Source organism: Chenopodium quinoa, unplaced genomic scaffold, assembly GCF_001683475.1.
Source record: "Chenopodium quinoa cultivar QQ74 unplaced genomic scaffold, ASM168347v1, whole genome shotgun sequence".
Lineage (NCBI taxonomy): Eukaryota > Viridiplantae > Streptophyta > Magnoliopsida > Caryophyllales > Amaranthaceae > Chenopodium > Chenopodium quinoa.
In genome coordinates this window covers 685,507-702,629 of record NW_018744955.1, presented here as the reverse complement: position 1 = coordinate 702,629, position 17,123 = coordinate 685,507, and the positions used below count along the sequence as shown (strand labels likewise).

Sequence of the window (17,123 nt, the reverse complement as noted above, 5' to 3'; positions counted from 1 at the left end):
TTTTTAGCCACTCAAAAGAGTATATGCACAGCATTTTAAAAAGTTGGTTAAATAGGGGAATATTTAAGATCGTGTGGTTTAGAGACCACCGTTGCAACTGTGGTCCATACTAAATCAGAGCCGTTAAATTACGCGGAAACTCGCTAGAAATTTTGATTGTGTGAATTGATTAGGTTGCGTAAGCTGATTTTGATACTGTTCCAATTATTTTGGGGTTGGCTTAATTTTCCCGCTTTTTTTGGGTGTGAAACGGTTGTGAAAGCGAATATTGTTATTACACGTGGCCTTTAGTTGGCATCTTTTGTGTGATTGCGATATCTGACGTGGCTGTGATATTTTTCAAGGTTAGATGAATAACGATTTGTGTAAGTTGGATCGTATGGGCTCCATAACTTGAAATTATTATAAGAGGTGATTGATGATGATACATAATTTAATCTTCTATGTGGAGAAATGTCTTTGTTATGGCCCAACCAAAGATGAGTATTTTCGTACATAACAACTTAAATAATACGTACAAGGATGTGATCTACTCACCTGGTTTTTATTAATATGAATATCTTATTTTATATAAATTGGTATTCTCGTCATAATTTCAATTATTTATGTAGATATTATATGTTCTTTAAATGTTAGGTGTCCCTAATATTGTTAGGACTATTATGAGAAACACAAAGTTTTAAATGTGGCTAGCCACATGGTGTAACCCTTCATTATAAGGATTACTTTATTAGTGTTACAGAGGAGTTACTCGTTCAGTTTTACAGGGTTTACATGGTGTGGTCAGCCGCATACAAGACGCACTAGATAAGAAAATCTAATTTGGTCTATATAAGTTTGATCTTATCTCTTCAATTATGAAAGTAGACAATATTTGTTTCCGTTTTTTTTTTTTTAAGGAAAAGAAATATTTTCTTCTTTCATAATTGAATAGATAAGATCAAATTTATATATTTATGACCGTAAAATATTTGTTTAAGTAAGCTGAATTGAGCACGAGTGCACGACCTAAGAGTTTTAATTAGCATGATTTTTAAAATAAAATTTAAAGAAAGTTATGTATGGAGTAGTATTATATGGCCATGTATTTTAGGAAGAGTAAACTTATAGTCCCTTGTTACTAAAAATTCTTCTCATTTTGACTTTTTTTTGCACGTTTGTCAATGTATTAATTTAACCATAAATATATTTAGTTGCTTATATATATTGATTTAGAGGATAACAATTTTTTTTTGAGAGAATTTAAAGGATAACAATTGAATGTTAATTAAGGCCCTGTTTGATTCACCTTAATTTTCCTGAATTGAAATTATTTTTACTGATCTGAACTTATTTTTACTGAACTGAACTTAATTTTACTGAACTTAAATTATTTTTACTGAACTGAAATTATTTTTACTGATTTTCTATTATAATTTTTCTTTAAGAAAACTGAATTTTACTGAACTGAAATTATTTTTAATGAATTGAAATTAATTTTACTGAACTGATTTTATTTTTACTGAATTGAAATTATTTTTACTTAATATTATTTTTTTAAGGTGAATCAAACAGGGCCTAACTATTCATTGAGACAAATTATTAAAAAAAAAAAACCTACTATGGGTCTATGGCAATGTTATGATTTATAATATGATTGATTTAGAAGATTCTCTTATATTATGAATAGTGTCAAGATTTTAAATGAGAAGAACTTAAGAAACAGAGAGTGTAAATCCTACTCCATACATATAATTTACTACCTCTGCTTCTTATATTCACTTCATATGTTTCTTTACTTGAGAAGAAGAAAAAAAAAAAAAAAAAACCTATTTTTTTACTTGTGGTTTGAAAATTTATTATTTAATTATGTTTTTATATATGATGACATATAATACTTTTTTCTTTTTTCTTTTTTTTTTTTTTTTGTGAAAGAACACATAATACTTTTTGTACTCGTAAATTATATTAAAGCAATCAATAGTTTCAGAATATTTTTGGATTGCAATATACAAGATTGAGTGACTGACATGGTTCTCCAAATATAAACAATAACCCACAAACAACGTTAAACAAAATTAATCCTAATAAGTAATAATGCACCAATTAAATAAGTCAATTTTGTGGAGTTCTTTTGGACTTCGATTCTCTGCGTCTAATTTTAGTTCAAGTCGTTTTAGTTTAATTATGAGTTTGGTCCACAAATTATAAACAAAGACAAATGAGGTTTTATACTAAGGGGTCGTTTGGTTGGGGGTATTCATCAAAGGGAAAGGGAATCAACCACCCTGATTCCTTATTCCCTTTGTTGCTGTTTGTTAGCCCTTTTTTTCATTCCCTTTCCCCCATCCATTCCCCCAAATCCTTTTAAGCCCATTCCCCACCCCCCAGGTATTTCCATTCTCATTCCCTACCACCACCACACCACCACATCACCACCTTCATACCTACCCAACCACCGGAAAACCCAACCACCGACTTACCCTGACCTTCGCCGCCCCTCCCCTGACCTTCGCCGCCCCTCCCCCGCCCCTCGCCGAATCTCCCCTGCACCGGAATCGGATCTGTTCGTTGCCCCTTTTTGAATCGGAATCGCACGTCGCTACCCCTTTTCGCACCTCCCCTAACCCTCGTCGGAGGTTGTCGCACCTCAAACGGAGAGGGAGAATAGTTTCTAGGGTTTATTCGGGGCTAAGGGTGGTTTTTCGGGGTTGAGGGAGGTTTTGCGAGGGGCGGGTAGAGCTGTGCGAGGGCGGGAATGACCGGCGAAGGGAGGTGAAGGGGGAGGGAGGTGCGGCGAGTGGTTTGGTGGCTGGAAACGGTGGAGAGTGAAGGTTTGAGGTGGATGTGTGGTGGTGGGACTGGTGGCCCTCATTCCCTTTATTTTTAAGGCCAAACAACATAGAAAATTTTAGGTATTTTCATTCCATTCCTTGTCTTTCCCTTTGTTCATTTCATTCTGATTACCCCTCGCGAACCAAACGACCCCTAAAACCAATTGGTGTATGGTGATAGTAGAAATAATTCCTCCACTTTATTTATAATGTGGGATATTTTAGAGGTGATCAATCGGGCTGGGCCGAGCCAAGGTTAAAAAGATATGCCCATTTAATGGATTGGGTCGAGCCAAACTTTTGGTCAAAAAATGTGTGCACAAACCCGTCCAAATTAGGCGGGTCATGCGGGCTTTTCAGGCCAATTTCAGACCGAACAAAAAAAAAACTAAAATTGAATAAAATAGTTTTCTCAAGCCCACCTAATTTTTTTTTAATTGGGCCGGGCAAAACAAAAGGTGTCCAAAGCCCGCCCAAAATTAGGCCGGGTCGGTCTTAACTTGATCACCTATAGGACATTTACAAGTTCAACCATTTAGAAAACTAGACTAAATAAATTTGTCAATCAATATTAATTAAGAGCTAATTTAATTTGTGATCTTAAAGAAATTGGATCCCAGATTAACGTCACACACCTCACATCTTTATCTTTATGCTCAAAATTTGGTTGACTTCCTCTTTCAAAAAAACATTAGGTTGACTTCCTTTAATAAATAACTCTAGAAAAAAGCATGCAAGTTAGTAGCTTACGAAAATGTTGATTTAATACCAAGACAATCATTAAACGGCTAAGTAGAACAACTAAGTTGCAATGTTGCATTATGTATTGATTATTGCGGAATTTGAATTTAATCTTAGATGTTAGATCAATAAAAGACAAGAAGTTGACTTTGTCTATTGGCATATTCGAGACTTTTTTTGTTTTATAAGTTACATTATGGTGTTTCCTGTTTAGTGTATTATACTGATAAAAAGTATATATTGAATTGCATATTAAAAATATAAAAAATAATAATAATAATAATAACATTTTCAAAATTCATATTGAAATAGATTTAATTTGATAAGAGTTATAAAACGCGGTTTAAATAGCTTTGAATTACATAAACGATGATAGAGTCTTTACACTTTATTTTCACTTATTTCATGTGTAATAAGTTCGGATAATAAGTTTAGTTTATGATCTTACAATTACAACTAGAATAAATTTCAATAAGTTAAGATAAATTTAAATAAGTTCAATTGTGTTCACATATAAATTAAGATAAGATAAGTTCAAATAAGGTAAGATTAGTTCAGATAAATGAAAAACATGTAATAGAACACAACTTTATGGAGTATAGTGAATAAGACTTTGTCCTTTATTAGAAGACTCAAATTGATATGAAGTTTAGAGAAAGAAAAAGGTGTATAGGAGTAGTAATTAAACTCCATGTAATATTGTAATTGTATAACGATTAGAGACCTCTTTGGAATCGTCATAAAGGAGAAACAACCCCTTGAAGAATGGAGATGGAGGCTATAGAGCTAGATGGACTTCAAAGTGTAAGATAAGGTCCCAACTTTTGGCATTAGTAACCGGTGACCAAACACAAAATAACGAGCGATGATACAATAATTGTACTTCGCAAATTTGGTGTTGAGAGTTAATATTATAGCTGTCATTTTTATCATCTACTCGTATAATATATTGTTGTGAAACTTTATTTTTAAACTTTAAGTTTATGATTCAACCATAATGTTGGATATGTTATATTTTTCGAATCCGTCATTAACATCATAACAAGCTTAAAGGTGAAATTGATAATTTTTTCAATGAGATGAGTCGCGACTCGCAACCATTCTCTATTTTCACATTTATTTATTTATTTATTTTTGTTTTTGAAGAAACCATTCTCATGTGTTAGTCACCCATAATTTGCAGTTTGAAGAGGCGAGTGTGATTCCAAATCTATCATTCTCATTAGTCATTGGTAGGGGTGGCAATTCGGGTCAGCAGGTCGGGTTCGGGTCAGATTTCGGGTCGATTTCGGGTTATGCTTAGAAACTATTAAAAATAGTGTAAAACTTATTATTATTACGAAATATGAAATTTGGGTCAAATCGGGTCGAATTCGGGTTGTTCGGGTTCGGTTCAGGTCGGGTTCGGGTCTCTCTCAGTAACTTCGGGTCGGGTTCGGGTCGGGTTTTCGTGTCGGGTCAGGGTTTGCCAGCCCTAGTCATTGGGCCCAACCGCCCAACCGTACCCCTTCTAGACTTCATACATGAGATCGTAAATATTGGGCTACTTGCTACAAGGAGAACCAAAAAAAAAGGGGCTTAGCAGGTGAAAAACCCAAATATTTGTTTCTTGCATTTTTTTTATAAGGTTCAAAATAGCGTATACTTCCTCTTCTAGGAGGAAATGTTTTCCCTTCGAAAGAAAGAGTTTTTTTTCTTCTCTAGAATTATTTTTCTTTTTTAGAATTACTAAGGGGGAGTTGGGTAAGTTAGAATTATCATGTTTTGAGAGAAATCAAAATTTACATGACTTGTGATTGCCTTTATTTTCACTTTATATGTGTCAATAAAAATAGAAGTAGTCTAAAATGAAATTTATGAGAATTTTGAATGCAACCAAACAGTACCTAAGTACCGCATTAAACATACTCCATACAATTTATTACCGTTCCCGCGTCAAGAGTAATTGACACGTTCGTTTTTTTTTTCCTCGTATGCATTTAATTACGAGTATTTAAATCCCATCCCAGCTTTTTTAAAAGTTTTTTTTGGTGTTCCACCCGATTCACCCTTTGGGCTAATCCGGATTCGGGGATCAGTTTAGGGTGGTCGGGCCCGACCCGACCCAATTTTTAAAAAAGTTTGGACGGGTTTGGGAAATGGATTTTTTGCATTTTTAGTTGATTTCTTGGCCCGGCCCAAAAAGCCCGTATGGCCTGACCCGAGAAATGGGCAACTTTTTTTTAGTTCCGATTGTTGTTGTGGGGGATCGAACACGAGTGCTCCCTATAAGTGTAGTCTCAATCACCACAACACCAACAACCAATTGATTTTTTAAAAATATTAAGTTAATCCATCATATATAACCAATTGAACTTCCCATTGATGCGGGAGCGTTTCTTCAAGTGAGGTATGAAGAGGCTAGACGGGCAATTTGGGATGCATTGGACGACAGCAATGCAAAGCCACGCTACAAGGTGCCAGTCAACATCACTTGGCATGCCCCCCCCTATGGCTGGTATGTGCTTAATTGTGACGGAGCTGCTAAGGGATGTCCTGGGCCAGCTGGGGGAGGGGGAATAATTCGAGATTATGCTGGAAACATGGTGTCTGCTTTTGCAGCTAGCTTTGGGTACTGTTCTGCATTTCGAGCTGAAGTGTTGGCCTTAGTTCGAGGGCTAGAAATTGCTCGCAATCTTCAGATTGACAAGCTAGAAATCCAAGTTGATAATCAGGCTTGTGTACACGCTTTGAACACGCAGCAAGTTGCTTATGGGGAGAATATCCATGACATCAGGCAATGTTTAGATCTCCTTAATGACAATCGATGGCAAGTGAAGTTGGTCCATGTGTTCCGGGAGGGCAATAGAGCGGCGGATTGGTTGGCCAACCGCGGAGTCATTCAAGACTCTCAACTTGAAAATTTTAATAATAACATTCCGGTGGAGCTTAGTCGTATTTTAGAGGAGGACATTCGAGGTGTGGCTATGCCACGGCTAATCACTCCTTAGTTAGTTTGCTTTGCTTGTGTTTTTTTTTTTTTTTTTTTTTATTTCGGTATTTTCTTTTTCTTTGGATGTAAGCATCTTCACTTGGATAAAAAAAAAATATATATATATAACAGAGGAAGTATTATCTAGCTATGATGCTTATTATCCACCTTAAGAGCATCCACGTTCATAGGATTAATAAGAATAGTCGTAAATAAAAAGAAAGAGTATTAATCAAGCACGAGTCCCTTAGTGAAGACTGAAGAGTCAGGAATTTGGTAAGAGTGACAAAAGCTCATCTTTCAGTAGATGTGACTTTCTTAAATCTCGTCTTCCAGTAATTGTCTTATTATCCGTCCTCAAATGGAGTCGGTAGGAAAATTGTACGATTAAAGAGAGAGAAAAACTCAAACTCAATTTTCTCCAGAAAAACTTATCGATTCAAATCAACATCTTCTTCTTCTACAAATTCAAATGAAATGATGTTCATGGATCTGAATGAGCTAAGAAAGCGATTTTCACCTTCAAAACCCCAAATCTCAGACGCCATTGATTCTTCTCGAGCTCAACTTCCTCGTCCAATGGCTTCTTCCTTCAACTTCATTGCTGCTAATGTTACCAAAACTTTTGCTGCTCTTCTCATTATTCTCCCTGTTTTGATCACTTTCTCTCTCATCTATCGTAACCCCAGTTCAGATCATCGGTTTTCCCCTTTTGCTGATGCTAGGGTTTTGGATCCTAAATCTTCGTTGACAACTTCGCAATCATCAGGTTAACTTTCTCTTTCTTTGTGTTTTCTTAATTGTTTTCACCTTTTGTGATCAGATATAGTGCCTTTTTTATAATTATTATGCTTGCTTTTTGCTTCATTTTGATTTGATGAACTTGGGTTTTTCTTAAAGTTGACTTTTTTATTTTTATTTTTCTGGGGTTTTAGAAATTTTTAAGGATTTCGATAATGTGTGTAAGTTTAAGATGTGGGTGATTCATGCATTTTTTATCAGTGATTATTTCCACATTGAAGGATGCTATTTGATTTGATGTGATTTTACATAAGCTTGTTGTCTTCAATTATTGCTTGCTTTGGTTTGATCTCTATTAGAAATCGGTTTTTTTGTATGGATCTTCTTTCTCTAGTTGAAGATCAATTTGTATGATAGTATTAGTAGTTTAATTGATTGGGTTGAAACTTAATTTTTGCTTTTTACTTAGTAGTTGTATGTGGATTTTGGTAGCTAGAACAAAGATGAAGACAATGCTTGAATTTGTACATAGAGCAACTGTTGAAGGGTATTGTCCATGTTTCGTTAATGAGAGTTCGGGTTGGGGTGGGGAGAAATTAGGGATTATTGGCACCACTTTTTACTGAGAAGAAGTGATGAATGATAGTAATTTCATATTTGCAGTCCAATTTGACCAATGCAGCCCACTATGAAGTATTATAACTCATATTTATACAGATGGGTTACATTTTTTCCCGTCTTTTCAGAAAATTTATAAATTTAGCTTTGTGATGTTCGATAAACTGTAAGGGATGTCCACTAAGGCCATGATTGGACTGAAGGAAATCGTTCAAGGGGTAAAGGGGTCTGTAAATGAATGAGGTGGTAGATTGGTGGAGTTGGTGGTGCTTGAAGGAATAGATAGCAATGTGGGAGCTGTTATTCTTGTAACCGTTCATTCCAGCAATAATCTCCTACCTTTTTCCCCCTCTTCATATCCCTTCCACCAAATACTATCAACCATCTTCACCTTTATCCATTTACAATCTTTCTGTTTAATTCCTATTACCACTTTAATGATTTCTGCATTCCATGCAAGCCCTAACTATGCATTATGTTTGGTATCTTTTTGCCCCTTTGCAAGGCATTTTAAGGTTGAAGCTTTCTTAGTCCAGTTAGCTGACACACAGAGGTGTGTGTTGTCTGGTTATGCTATCTCACACTACCGTAAGCTATTTTAGCTGATATCCCTACTCTGAGATGCATTACATTGGGAGGAACCTAGAAGGTAGAAAGATCCAGGGTAGGCCAGTTGATATCCCTACTCTGAGAGGCATTGCATTGTGAGGAACCTAGAAGGTGGAAAGATCCAGGGTAGGCTTTCCCTTAAACCATAGGCTTTCATTACAGCAGGCATAGCCATAGTGCCATACACATCGAGAGGAATCTGGATGGTGATAGTGCCTTGAGAAGCCAGGTGATTTGATAGAAATGAAAGGTTCTCCCCTAGAAATCATTGGATTTGAATATGTAATTTGCACTATGGCTGACAGCAGCCTTTTAGCAATCTTTCTTTAGGCTAGCTGCTTTTCCAGCATTGTGGTTCTCACTTGAAGTTTGTTTCTTCAAAGGCTAGATAAGCTTGAGTTCTTGTGCTGTTGTCAAATTTCCCGGTGGTTTTTACTTCAGAAACTAAGCTTTAAGAAATTTTGTAGTCCAACCTGACTTTACCACTATAAACCTATATAGTTGTTCCTTACCACCTAAATGCCTCTTTGATGGTCAGCCTCTCTTTGAGCCTATGCTTCCTTGGGTCATGCCATTAAACAGGCGCCATTTTCAAGATTCTGTCCCAAAGAAAATTAATGCAGAGCGGTCCGTTTTCATGAATTACTTTCCAGGGAAACATGAACTAATTTTCCGAAGTACAAAAGAAAAAAAGGGGGAATTATGTGCTGTTTTCAGTGCCATAATGAAGCATCATTGTAGAGCAGATTATCCAACATTCAGTTGTGGTACATTTATAGAACTACATAATTCAACTTCAGTGTAACGATTCAAGCAGTGTGGAGTATAGCTTGGCCTCCCCTGCTGGTAATTTTGTACCAGTAATGGCAGTAAGTGTAGGGTTCTTTCTGTTCGTTTGTTCTGAAATATTCGAAAAGTAAGCAGAATAAAGTTGACAGATTTGTAAATTTTTTATGCCACTGCATATGAGTTTGTCTTTTCTTTCTGTTAATGAAAATGCATCTGTTTTTGTCATTTGTTTGTCTTACTCTAGTGCCCATGATACCACTCTGTATAATGCTTTCATTTGAAACATGTCATCTTTTGTTAAGAATGGGTGTTATCAAGTACTTAACTTCATATCGGATAATGTGATCAGCTGATCATGGAATGTTGCATGTATTTGTTAAAATTTAATCTTGAACTATTTTATGCCTTTTCTGAGTCACTGAGTGTTTCTACAGAAAATGCTGAAGTGGCTAATGACAAATTGCTTGGAGGACTTCTTCCCTCTGGAATGGATGAAGCATCTTGCTTAAGCAGATACCAATCCTTCATGTATCGGAAGACATCATCTTTCAAGCCTTCAACTTATCTCATCTCTAAACTACGGAAGTATGAAGAGCTTCACAAACGATGTGGACCTGGTACACAACCGTACAATGAAGCTCTGAAACAACTGAAGTCTGGCAACGAAACTGCTGTGCCTACAGAATGTAACTATGTTGTGTGGATATTTTACAGTGGCTTGGGCAATAGAATTTTGACTGTGAGTGCAGCTTATCTTTATGCTCTTCTCTCAAACCGGGTACTTCTAGTTGACCCAGGAACTGATATGACTGATCTTTTTTGTGAGCCGTTTCCTAGCACCTCGTGGTTTTTACCTCAAAACTTCCCATTATATAAAAAATTTGAGAATTTCAACCAGAAATCTTCCAGGTGTCATGGGTTTATGCTGAAAAAGAATCTTCTGAATGCCACAAAAGCCTCAACTGAAGAGGTACCACCATATTTGTATCTTCATCTGGGTCATGACTATAATGATCACGACAAACTTTTCTTCTGTGATGAAGATCAAACTCTTCTCAACAAAGTTCCATGGCTAATAATGAGGACCGACAATTACTTTGTCCCTTCCCTTTATTTGATCCCATCATTTGAGGAAGAACTATTTAAATTATTTCCTGAAAAAGTAGCCATTTTTCACCACCTAGGGCGCTATCTTCTCCACCCTACAAATGAAGTTTGGGGGTTGATTACAAGGTATTATAATGCTTACTTAGCCAGGGCAGATGAGAGGATTGGAATCCAGATCAGGACGTTTGAGGAGGGGCCAGGTCCGTTCCCACATGTAAATGACCAAATTCTGTCCTGCATATCCAAGGAAAAATTACTCCCTGAAGTTGACAAAGATGATTTATCTTTTGGTTCATCAAAGAACCCGAGGTCCATTGCTGTTCTTGTTACGTCCTTGGATGCAGGTTACAGCGACTCGCTAAGAGAACTATATTGGGAACATCCAACTGTTACTGGAGAAGTGGTCGGAATTTTCCAACCAAGCCACGAAGGGTTTCAGCAATCACACAAGAAAAATCATAACAGAAAAGCCTGGGCAGAAATGTATCTGCTAAGTTTGAGCGATAAATTGGTGACAAGTGCATGGTCAACTTTCGGGTATGTTGCTCAAGGTTTTGGAGGATTGAAACCATGGATTTTGTACAAGCCAGAGGATAAGAAGACCCCAAACCCAGCTTGTGGTCGTGCCATGTCTATCGAGCCTTGCTTCCATGCTCCTCCTTTTTGGGATTGCAAGGCAAAGACAGGTATTGATACTGGTAAGCTCGTACCTCATGTAAGGCATTGCGAGGATATTAGTTGGGGTCTTAAGGTGGTTGATGGCCGTGAAGAGCTATAGGTCAGATTTAGGTAGTTGCATTACTAGTCGTCAGTGTTGAATTATTTTCGAGAATGAATAGCTTCATATCAAACCTTGTGACCATGAAACTCTGCGCATGTACAAATTTGCCATTTCAGTAGATATATTGTGCATGTACTGTCGCTCGAAAACATGGTTAAACATGGGCATGGATGATAGACTGATGCGTCTGATTGAGCTCTTTATAAGCAGCAGAGGGAAAGGAGCAAAATGTACCCCTGAAATGCTCAGGAAATTGTCATTGAAAAAGCAATCATGAGCTACTGAGCCACTTACTGTATCAAAGCGTATCTGCTGCTACTTTTTATGACATCGGGCGTGTACTTTTTTTTGGCACCTATCTGTACTCGAGCAATCATCTGTTCGAAATAAAGTGATTAAAAGCTAGATTTGTACTTTGTACTACATAGTATGTTTTTGTGACCCAAATTTCTGTAGTTCTTTAGTATACTTTGTACTACTGTTTAGAAATAGTTGCCCCCATATTGACTTTTTTGCATTATAATGAAATACTTACTCCGTTCTCAGTTTATTTGAAGCACACCTTCACGGAATCACGGGATACACTTTGTGGAAGAGATTATGTAATGTACATAGATGAATCAACTGAAATAATTTATATACGTAGTACCTAATCCTTTTTAATTCTTGATGTTAAAGTTATTTTGATAAAGTCACTCATTTACCTACTTTAATCAACTCCTTATAAAACGTGTCTAAAGGTTGTGTTTTGTGTTGCAAATAAAATAAAACAGAGAAAGTGTAATACAATCAATTTTATTAAATGAAAAGTTGTTTGATTAGAATTAATGCAAATGTTCAAAATATCAACTATCCAAAATAGATAATTAATGATATTAATGATTAAAGCCTTAAAGGTGTGTAGTATGCTTGTATGATTCCATCCAAATATGCCTTTTATTTTTGAACCTAAAAATATGAATTGATGAGGACATAGGAAATGGAAGGATGGTTAGTCCCTCCATCTCCCCCCCCCTCTTCCACCCCCGTGGTTGGGGGTTGTATATGCATATTGAATCCGCCCTTGCATCACTGCAGCTTAAGTTCAAATCGAATCATATAATAGACCTCGAGTGCAGCACGTACAGGCCGGCCAAGAGAACAATTCTCATACTCTCCTCCATATCTCCTATCTCCTTAGACGGAATTTGTAACTTTGTGGTAATTAGTCTTTACGTTCAACTAGTAAAGGTTTGAACGTTAACACCACACCTACGAGTTCCACCACATTGAGGAGGAAGAAGACCATATGTGTGCCTGCATAATGCCATCCAGAATCCTTGTTAGTTTAGTTTACAGTACAAAACTAGAGCAACTAACCAACTAGATTTCTTTACCTACTCCCAATGGCTGAACCAGAAAATTTTCGTCAGGGGGGCCAATATAAAATGACAAACTTTTAAATAAAACGGATATTCAGTAAATTACTGAACATTCGTTATAAAGTGACAATAAAATGTGCAAAAGTTACACCTAAAACGCACAAAAGTTACCCTGACATATATAAAAGTTATTTATGCTTCATTGATAAATTTGACAAAAGTGACACTAAATTTGGCAAAAGTGACACTAAATCTGACAAAAGTGTACCCGATGTACAGTAAATTACTGAAAACCGGGTGTATACAAAAGTTTTCCATGTAAAATATGTAATGTCAGTAGCAAGAGTCAAACTACAAACTACAGTCATGAAATATGTAATGCTCAACCGAGACATCCACCATAGATGCATATATTTGAATGAAAATTCCAATATGAAATCAAGGGGGTGGCCATGGTCTACCCCCAACCCCGGCCCCCTTGATTCCCCCTGACTACTCTCTCCATCCTAATGTAATCTTTTTGTTACACGTAGACACATAGATCAGGGAAGGCATTCACAGACGATTATTGATGCAGGCAGGCAGGCATGCAGCAGCAATATAACAAAAATGCACATACAGTTGAGCAGTATATAGAAATACTTGGTATAATTCTCGAGTCTAGACTGTACCTGGGAGAAAGGAAGCATCTTGACGCTTCTCTGACCATGAAAGCCTGGAGATTACATAAGCAAAAACACGATATAAGAAGAAGCACCGTGTAGAGCTATCAACGGCATACAAACAAAGGATTAATCATTAAAGCATTTTTATTATGAATTGAACTAGAATCAAGTGTCTTAAAACTAAACTGAAAGGAAAGCTCCAAGCATTCTTTTGTCCTCAAGGCTACTTAAGGGAACCTTAGCTTTCATCAAACTACTTGACTTGGTGTCTCGAGAATGGAAGACAGGACACGGTAGTATAATCACTGAAAAGGCGTGTGGTGTGGTGCATGTTGCAGTAAACAAACTAAGAAACAAAAGCACTTACAATGCACCACCACTAGCTGGACCAATTGCCTTAAAAAGAGACATGGCGGTCATAGAAAGGCCGTTAGCAGCTCCACGTTGATCTTGATCCTGTGTTAACATAATATTCATCTCAACTGCATATATAGAGATATCATTCAAGTAATATCGCTTTACATGATAAGGAACAGTCAAGAAGGTTAAAGTATATTATTACCACAGCTTGGTTTTGCAGAATAAATATGCTGGTGATGATGCATATCTGATCATAGATTACGAAATAGAATAAACTTAGAAATTACTCATCATATGTTGCTAAAATAAACAAGTCAACATACATAGTTTGTTAGTTTTACTTACTGATAAACAATTCTTGATCATAGAGGCAGAATTTAACAAGATGCTAAGGCTTAATCCCGAGAACAATGCAAGGAAAGGATAACTTTGTAACAGAGGTATTGACAACGCCTGCAAGATGAAGATGTAGGTAATGTTATAACATATACTCGCATTGGTTTTGGAAAAAAAACCACGAATAATCACAAGGTTCAAAAAAGCATATATATATATAGTACCCCACAAATTCGAGCAAACATGACAGGTCCGAAGAGCTTGTTCATGTATGGATATAAGATGAGCTGAAAAACCATCATCCCAAAACCTTTCAAAGCAGACAGGAATAATGGAAGCAAAAACAATATTGTAGTCATTCATTCATTTATTATACTCGTAGGCCTAAACATGTTTTGAACGATTGATGGTACAGTAAGGTGAAAAATCAAAAGCAATGAGCAATTTCTATATACCTGTGATAGAAAGAATAACACCTACATCTTCAGACGAAAAGCTTAATCCTCCAAGTTTCCTGGGGCTTACTGCCCATAATGAGAATACCTATAGAAATGAGAATATCTTTGTGAACAAGAATTTTCGGAGTAATATTAGGAGAATGAAGATGATCAGTGTAATGCTTACCTCAGTGTAAGCCATATCATGAAGTGAGAAAATACAGTACACAATGATAGAGGACATCAGAGGCCAATTTCTGTATAAGCTTTTCGCAGATTTGTCAGCTTGTCCTTCAATTTCTTTCTCATTTGCAGCTTCCAAAGCTTCATATGAATCATCCCTTGATAAATTCTTTGATTTGTGCATGTGTAATGACTCCTGTGCAATGACGCGGCTAGTTAATTTACTCAGTTTGTCATGTCTATTGTGAAAGCTGAACTTAGAACTGAATAGTTTTGTTTTCATAACAAACTTAACTTCACAATTCAACTTAAACTAGGAGTAAATAATTTCTTAAGTTATACTTTAAAGATAATAATAGGAGTAAATAACAACGGTTTATTGAGCAGCAGATAAAGGGACTAACCGGAAGCCAAAATGAACCAACAGTGTTGACTGCTGCAAATACAGATGTAACAAGGCAGGGCAAAAAGTAGGGAAATCTGCAGCAAAAAAAATACAAAATAACATCTGAACCAGATTCAGGGAGGACGCGAACACCTTAATTCAAAGCCATTAGCCCCCAGGCATTCGAAAACTGACCTTCCAAACAATGACTCCTGTGAAAATATCTGAGGGTATTTTTCTGCAGGCTGAAGATTTCAGAAAATGTCTTAGACTGATAGCTTATCAGTTATACAAGATTAACATGAGCAACATCTGTGATTCAACAATACACGAAGAGATGACAGCTTACCTGGGAAAGTAAACCTCCAAGTGCCGGCCCAATAATCAATCCTATACCCCAAGCTGTAGTAATCTGTTCAAAGTAACTTGTTTAACAGATTTGTTCCTTAATTACTAAGTTGGTGCAGGAATTGGCTCAAGAAGCTTACCATGGACATGGCTACAGCCTGATGGTCTTCCCGACAAACCTCTGATACATAAGCCTGCTCATAAGTAAAAAAACTACTACCCTTGTTAAAAGAACAGGAAGTGATTTAACATTTGAGAAAGGAAAATAAAATCCACAATACACAGTCAAGCACAGAGTAAGTCGTCGAAAGATCTTTATGCAAAACAGCAAGCTAGCCTTACCTTAGCAGGCCCAAGTATTCCACACAAACTTCCTAAAAGAAATCTTGCTAAGACTGCCATCCAAAAGTTTACACTCAGACCAAACATAGTGTTGAAAATCACCCTGAAATGTAATAATGAGTTAATGACCACAACAATAAATAAAGGCTTGCATTATTATTGAATCAGGTGAATTAGAAATGAGAGTAGAAATGGAAGTAATTGGATACTAACACAGCTATTGTTCCTATGATGATAATAGGCTTCCGACCATAACGATCAGCAAGTTTCCCCCAAATGACAGAAGTCATTGCCCGTCCAAACATGTAAGCAGATCCTTTGACATAAAATAGACACCATGAAGGATCAATTCTTTATCTTCTTATGAAAATACTCTGAAAAAAGAACAATTATTGACATAATATGCAAAAGAAAAAAGAAAAAGATATCTCACCAACAAAACCTGCATAATATCCCACATCTCCCTCTTGCTCAGCTATATGAAAATCTCTAATCTGCACATGTATATATATAATATTGTGAGCTCATGGTTGGTTCTGTTAATCTGTGTACAATTAACATAAAATTTAGCAACATTCATTTCTTAATTACCATGAAGTAAAGGAATGGGAAAAGCGATGAACTTGGCAGAGCTGCACGTAAAAAACAGAATTTTCAGTAATAACATATTCGAGACAATACAATTGGTGGCAAGCCAGGCCAATAGCATGGAACAAGCCAGCAAAGAGTATAAGAAAAAACGATTATGCATGTGTCATTACTCATTAGTCCTGAGTTCTATCATAGTTATAGCAAAGAGAATAACAGCAACTTCCCATGATTCAATCATTCAGAAAACTGCTAATTGCAACCTATAAGCCTCACATATCATAGAGAAAATGCACGTATTAGTGTACCTAAATTCAGCTAAATTTTTAGCTTAAGGTGTTGCACCAATAACAAATACTAACATTTTCATTAAACTCCTGATTCTACATTCCCTCTTTAATCAACACCAACCAATCAATGTACATAAAATTAAACATAATCAATTGAAAAAAAGAAAGCCATAAAATGAATTCATTCTAACAGTCAATCTCATACCAGTGCAAAGTACAATGATCCAAATGCTAGCCAGTGTTTTCCAAGGTATGCTATCATCACTATCTTTTCGTTTTTCAATCTTACATCCAGGACAGTCCTCATAATACACCTTCTTCAATAGGGAAACTTCGCGCTCATTCTCCATTTTCACCAATATCACACTGATAGTATTGCCCTGCCTCAGCTCAATGGTTAATACTACTTACACCTGATTAACATAAATATTTCATATCATATTACACCCATATAAAACAATATAAAATTTTCTGAACTAATTATCAACTAACAAGAAGTTATAGAAGAACTTTAGAACAATGTTGTCTTATGAATATATATAGTACGTAGTATAACATTATGACTATACCAGCTCAAATATTTAGCAAAGTGTAATATTATTTCACTGGCCTCAGAATAATGTCTTTTTTTTTTCCTCCCCAGATTTAGGCTTTCAGA

The 17,123-nt window shown here is 36.2% G+C and overlaps 2 protein-coding genes across 2 annotated transcripts; one reads left to right on the top strand and one right to left on the bottom strand.

Annotated features, from left to right (window-relative positions):
• The first annotated feature begins 6,865 nt into the window (after nucleotides 1–6,865).
• LOC110706357 (galactoside 2-alpha-L-fucosyltransferase-like) lies at nucleotides 6,866–11,720 on the top strand. Its single transcript, XM_021884264.1, has 2 exons — nucleotides 6,866–7,294; nucleotides 9,717–11,720. Exons 1-2 carry the CDS (start codon nucleotides 7,003–7,005, stop codon nucleotides 11,165–11,167), a joined length of 1,743 nt encoding a protein of 580 aa, XP_021739956.1. The 5' UTR covers nucleotides 6,866–7,002; the 3' UTR covers nucleotides 11,168–11,720.
• Nucleotides 11,721–11,958: 238 nt separating this feature from the next.
• Nucleotides 11,959–17,123, bottom strand: LOC110706356 (protein ZINC INDUCED FACILITATOR-LIKE 1-like). Its single transcript, XM_021884263.1, has 18 exons — nucleotides 17,035–17,123; nucleotides 16,671–16,878; nucleotides 16,179–16,219; nucleotides 16,021–16,081; nucleotides 15,801–15,903; nucleotides 15,588–15,690; nucleotides 15,386–15,439; nucleotides 15,247–15,309; nucleotides 15,093–15,142; nucleotides 14,917–14,992; nucleotides 14,517–14,708; nucleotides 14,348–14,435; nucleotides 14,117–14,202; nucleotides 13,902–14,009; nucleotides 13,759–13,803; nucleotides 13,564–13,652; nucleotides 13,203–13,246; nucleotides 11,959–12,466 (listed from the first exon to the last, which is right to left on the bottom strand). Exons 2-18 carry the CDS (start codon nucleotides 16,813–16,815, stop codon nucleotides 12,375–12,377), a joined length of 1,440 nt encoding a protein of 479 aa, XP_021739955.1. The 5' UTR covers nucleotides 16,816–16,878; nucleotides 17,035–17,123; the 3' UTR covers nucleotides 11,959–12,374.

Bases quoted from the DNA above. Each gene is read 5' to 3' on its own strand.
- LOC110706357 (XM_021884264.1), top strand. From the start codon at position 7,003: ATGATGTTCATGGATCTGAATGAGCTAAGAAAGCGATTTTCACCTTCA. The intron at 7,295-9,716 runs GTTAACTTTCTC...GTGTTTCTACAG, and splicing joins GACAACTTCGCAATCATCAG to AAAATGCTGAAGTGGCTAAT.
- LOC110706356 (XM_021884263.1), bottom strand. From the start codon at position 16,815: ATGGAGAATGAGCGCGAAGTTTCCCTATTGAAGAAGGTGTATTATGAG. The intron at 15,440-15,587 runs GTAAGGCTAGCT...ACTTATGAGCAG, and splicing joins GAATACTTGGGCCTGCTAAG to GCTTATGTATCAGAGGTTTG. The intron at 14,709-14,916 runs GTTAGTCCCTTT...GTCATTGCACAG, and splicing joins TTGGTTCATTTTGGCTTCCG to GAGTCATTACACATGCACAA.